Raw genomic sequence first — 6000 nt, 5'->3', positions numbered from 1 at the left:
CTGTGATATCCCTGAGCCTTGGTGGGAGGCATGGCGTAGATGCCTTGAAAATATAGACTTTTATTTTCAAATACCTATAATTCTCTCTGGGAGCCTATATGCTTTAAACAAGCACTAATTTACTATGATGGGTTACAGTTCACACTTTCTAATAAAAAACTAATAATTCTTCCTTTCCCTTATCCCAGAATCTTACGTTGGCTTCATGATGGAATTTCAACTTTACGATAAGGGAACCAGGCCTCGGGTTGCTCAGTCTGTGTCTCTTCCTTGTTCCTCCTCTACACAGAGCACTGAAGAACCCATGGGATGTGCAGAGAACACGGAGAAAGTGACAACTGGGTGCTAGCACTGTGAATCTAAAGCACTGTCACTAGACCTGATTAGCTTCAATTTTAAAGGCTTACTACTTATATGTCAGCTTGCACGGACATGTGTATGCCATTGGCCCAATTGGCAGTTTTTTAGCTGCCCAACTTGGTGTTGCAAACCACAGTGGAGTCCCCTGAACAGCATCTGTACTCTCAAAGTCTGCACTAGCTAGCAATCCTTGACTTAGTCATTTTTGGAGTACAGCATCAAGTCCAATAAGGTAACACTTCATGGGTACTGTGAGAGATGTCTAAGGTGTGTGGGGGCTATGTGCAGGAAGGGGCATGGATATAAAGGGGCTTCCAGGCTGAAATATTGAGGAACCCTGCATAGCTAGGTTCCTGGAGTGGCTCCCACCCACACACTACACTGTGGAGTGGCCTGAGCTTTCTTAAGATATCGATGCCTCTGAGAAAACTACAATTTCACTGCTCCTGACAGTATGAAGGGTGTGAATTGTAGAATAAGATTTCACAGCTATGCCAATAACTTAATAGTTTATTAGTCAGTCAACAATATTACAAATATTTAAAAATTACTTAATATAAATAGTTGGCAGCAAACTATTCCATTACAGAGTTAAATTACCAGTACAACAGACAGACTGGAGATTTAGACACCTGGAAGATAACAATAAAATAAACTAAATTATTTAACAAAAATTTTAAGCTGAAGGCGTTTTACCTAGTGTCCATAAAAGCATGGGTTCTCTTTTTATTTAGAAAAAAATAAAAAACGGCTTTAACACCCCATTAGGAATATAAAATAAAATCAACTAAAATATTAATTTGCATATCAAAGAACCATTTATAGTTACAATCCAAACACTCCATAAACCACTTGTGCGATTCTATACAGAAACTGGGAATTAGAAACTAGTTGCTTTAATATTACAAAGATTTCAGCTCCAAAAATAATTCAACATAAAATAAACTTTAGCAATTAGTGTCATAAAATTATATTTTTTCACATAAAAATACAAAATAATATTAATGACAAGAATATGAAAAATTATTCCAAGTATTTTACTACTATTAAAATAAAATAAAACCCAAAAAAACAAAATAGAAATATGCATGAAAAAAGTCTCTCCTTTTGTTAGCAAAACACTATCCAAAATAACTACAATCATTTACATCAGTACAAAGATTTCTGGGTTTAAAAAATAGTTGCAATGACAAAAGGGGCATCTTTTCTGACAGTAAAAAATGACACTGTGGATAAAGTCTGCAAAATATGCAATGAAAAAAATAAATTTGCATTAAAAAGGTTTACACTGTATCTTTATACAAACATTAGAAACAGTATTGCACATCACAACACAGAATCGAGGTTAGTCAGCCTTCCAAAATGTGTTATATTCAAGTTCTGTGGCATCTTTGAGGAGAGGCTCGTGCAGCCAGATGCAACAGGGATAAAATATCAAGTGTTTTCCATACACAAATATATAAATGCTAAATGTTTCCTTCTTAACAAAAAGTGTGGATTTTTAAAGTACTTTTTCCTCCACAGTCATTCATACTTTTGGGCAGCAATATGAACATTTAGGGAACACAAATGAAGAAGCTTTGAAAATACAAAAATACAATCAAAATTAATAATTTTCTACAAAAATAGTAAAATAAATATGATCTGTAAATTAAAAAAAACTCAAATACAGTGTTTAACAGTTAGAAAATAAGAATGTAGTACATAAAAGGAAAAATAATCCCCAAACAAACAGAAAATGAAACAAATCAGAGGTAAGGGAGAGGCAGGGGGGGACACAGTATTAGACCATGAGCTTTGTCCTAACAGGAACGAAGGAGACACAAACCAGCATTTCTGTCACATTCGCCCTGGGAGGAGAAGGTGTTTCTCTTGCATTTCCCTTCATTTCAAATATTTACTTCCATTTTCGAAGGGAAAATGATTTTCAGCATCTCCAATTATTTTATCATATAATTTATTTTAGAGTTCATTATTTAATACATGAAAAGGCTCTTCAATTTTAAACATTAAGCAGAAATTATGAAAATAAAGTTTAAAAATCTGCGAAATTAAATATCTAAATAATTAACACTGCAAAACTACTGATTTCTTTTCTAAATTCCAAAAATTGAGGTATAGCAAAGGAGATGTCATCAGTCAAAAAAAGTGTGCCATAAAATAGCTGACTGTTGGAAAAATCTCTCACAGAGATATAAAAATAGTGCATAACAAATGTCAAAATGGATCACGGTCTGGCAGGGCGAGGGTAAAAAGAATGCTCCAGAAACTCTGGAGGGTCACAGGGAGGAACACGTTGGGATACGGACAAATAAATTAGTAAAGAGCTCCTCTGAAAACAGCATCAACGTCAAACACTAAAAACTTGAGCCACAACCACAATAAAACAGCAGAGTGAGACATGAACCACGCATTTTTACAGTACAAAAAAGCATACCATCGACAACCAGTGTTGAGATCAGCACTTTGCTCATGTGAAGGATTGTCCCAAGGGTTTGCTGCACGGGCCACACCCTTGCAATTTTCTCTCTTTAGAGTCAAAAATCTTAGTTCTGCATTAAAAAAATAAAAAACAACAACAACAAAAAACAACATTTACCATGTGGGGTGCTTTGCTTAGACTGCAGGGTAACTCCTACATTATTACCACAGCGGCTAGCTGCTGTTAGGATGCTCTACAGAGGAAAACCACCACGAACAAACGATGTTCTAGGTCAGAACCGTGCATGTTTCCACGCAACTCCCTCAATAAAGAAAAAAGAAAAAAATGCAAGCAAAGTCATTACTGAAATTCCTTCATCAAAGTTTTAAAAAAGCAATTCTTAACCATTAAGAATAACAATGCTCCATGCAACAGTGACCCCAGTTTAGACAGAAGACCCCATATACATAGGACAAACATGTAAGCAAATTTAAGCCAGATTTCACCATTGTCTTAAAGGTAAATTTTATGCAACTAGCCATCTGTTATATTTTCCCATCTCCATTTTGACTTCACTAAAGTTCTGTGTTCTTCTATAAAAGCCTCTTTTGAAGTGTGGGCTTTTCATGGGTCTCACATTCGGTGACTGGTTAGCAGTGTGCTGGCCATCTTTGGTTTTTAAAGGATGTCTTAACCATGAACTATCAAAGGGGCTAAAATCAACGTTCTTTAAAATTCCTGTGTTTTTCTTTTATTCAATCTTTTATCTATACTATATCACTGCACATGAATTAGAACCGCACATCACAAAATTGCACAGGGATTACAAATATTACATCCAGTCTGCATAAAATCGAATTCCACTACTGACCAGATCACAAAATGGCTGCACTCTCTAATCTAAAACTAATTTGCATATTGTACACATGTAGGACAACATTTTTAACTTGAAGTCACAATAATGCATGCAAGTTTGCTTTTTTGTAAAGAAACAAATTTTCTAATTTGTTCATGCTACCTAGATTCAAGAGAGCTTTTTGAACATCTGCAATACCTCACCTCGTTAGTTAATGTCCGAGTGCATGCATATGGTGGACACAGGTAAGTAAACATGCATTGTTTCACATTCTAAACTATGGCAGTTCTGGCCATATTGTGCTGCCTGCATTTCATCCGCAATGCAGTGTGTCTCTAACGTTTTCAATCCCGTATTAATAGGTGACATTTACACATAACACCTATATAGCAGCAAAGCTAATACAGCTTGTGATTAAAAATGTTTAAAAATAGCTAATAAATCAGATTATCTTGAGGTATTATTTCTTGCAAGTCAAAATGGAGAGCAACAAAATCAACCCTAATTTTTAGTTTATGTACACACTGAAAACAGCAACAATAAAAATAAGCATTTGTAGCAGACATATTCCATCTTCACTATTATTTTGCTACCTTTGGTAAAGTACTGGGGCAGATCTTGAAGTTAAAAACCCATGTTAAGAAATAAGTGCACGCTTCACCCACTAGATAGCAGCAGACTGTGTGCCCCTACGCAAAACATTCTCATATCTAATTTTAACTTTACATATAAAAATAACTTGGAGAAAATACAAAAAAACATTTTATTTTAACATGAAAATATCACAAAAATTAGTAAGCCTGAGATGTAGGGTTTTGGTGAAAAACAAGAGGCTTGTAGTGTTTTGGCTGCTGATAACGATGCATGTATCGAGAGCTGGGTGAGAAGCAGAAGAATGCACTTATTTCTTCTGCACGTCGGTGTCTTCAGCACAGTAAGCCACATGCACCCTTTCCTTCTTTGCTAGACGGAGGCCAGTTTGCTATACTTAGTTCCAGCGGAAGTGGATCTGGCGTGGGCGATCAGCACCTTCCTTCACCAATGGCTTATGGAACTCGCGGCCTGCACGAGAGTGGATATTTGCCCAACAAAACTCACAGTAATACTGCAGGCAGGTGACATTGGCACAGAAAAAGGGGGCAAATTTCCCACCGCAGCGTGCACCCTGGCATTCATCACACATCTGGTCATCTAGCACATATGGCTTCACCTCCACCTAGAAACAGACAAGATAAAAAAAAAAAAAACAAATAACAAAAAACAACCCTCTGTGGAGTCTGCTTCAGAAGTAAAGATTTAGAGTAACTTTATAGTGTTCTAGAGAAAGAAGTGACAGTAAGCAGTGTCTTGTGCTCAGGCATGAGGCTAACTGCAAGCTAGTTGGCCCCTGTGCTGATTACATAGTGTATCAGGTTTCATGTTTAGTATTAAAGCACTGGTGTGAGCTTGAGTGGTTAAACATTTACTTCAACATGTTTCCTTCAGGGGTCGCCAAGTGCTATTTTACTATATTTTCCAAAGAGAAAAGTTACTTTAAAGATTTAAGACATTCTTCTCTCACTTTTGTAACATCTTTGAAACACCTGTATACTAGCATTAATATTTTCAAATTGTGAGAAAAACTCATAAGGGATTATCAGCTCATTATGAAAGACTAATTTCTTCTCACATTTTTCCTTTACTCCAGGATCATCTGTAAGCTGGTGAAACTCAACAGCCTAGGACTACAGCCAGCCTCTTCACTGCAGGTTACAGCTGCACCTTGCTTGCAATAATGGCTGCAAACAAGCCAGAGCTGTGCTTAATGTGATTCAGGACAAATCCAGCCTTCTTTATACTCTTAAGGAATAAAACCTCACTGTGAAGGACTGACTCAGCAAATGTCTGATTTGACTTGGCTCTAGACAACAGAGTCTGTTGACCTCCTTCAACATCTTCCAACTGAGAATGATAGACCGTTGGGTTGGGAGGGTTAAACTCCACATGGACGAAGGAAGACCTGGGATGGCCCTAGGAAGCAGTGTCAGGTGCTTTCAGCTGCAGCAGCCTAGTAGTCTTCGAACTTTATGAACGAACCTCCTAGGCTGTTGGCTCTGGCTGACTGGATGGTGTCAGTGTTTTAGAATAGTTACATATGATTCACAGATTTTAGCGTGAAACAGGTACATAAATTAGTAGCTTGTTTCCCTGTTTTAAATGTCCAGTGTTCAGTTATTCAGTAGCACAGCCTTTCAGCTATTGTTCACAAGACTTCTCAAAGCTGTTACTCAGATGACCCAATCTATGTTACTAATGGACTAATGTTTTCAATTTTGGGTTAAATGATTTACAGAAATATAGTGTCTGAATTTTACTTTTTATA

At 36.8% G+C, this 6000-nt stretch overlaps 1 protein-coding gene across 8 annotated transcripts in view; it reads right to left on the bottom strand.

Annotated features, from left to right (window-relative positions):
- Positions 1–852: 852 nt before the first annotated feature.
- Positions 853–6000, bottom strand: part of Cpeb2 (cytoplasmic polyadenylation element binding protein 2) — a 54200-nt gene continuing 49052 nt past the window's right edge. For all 8 annotated transcript variants that reach the window (XM_031342112.1, XM_031342114.1, XM_031342116.1 and 5 more), the window contains one exon: positions 853–4854. In XM_031342112.1, the coding sequence (XP_031197972.1) occupies positions 4627–4854 (228 nt within the window). In that variant the 3' untranslated portion in view covers positions 853–4626. The remainder of the gene's footprint in view (positions 4855–6000) is intronic.

This window comes from Mastomys coucha, unplaced genomic scaffold (genome assembly GCF_008632895.1).
Source record: "Mastomys coucha isolate ucsf_1 unplaced genomic scaffold, UCSF_Mcou_1 pScaffold22, whole genome shotgun sequence".
Lineage (NCBI taxonomy): Eukaryota > Metazoa > Chordata > Mammalia > Rodentia > Muridae > Mastomys > Mastomys coucha.
This window is presented reverse-complemented; position numbering and strand designations above follow the sequence as displayed.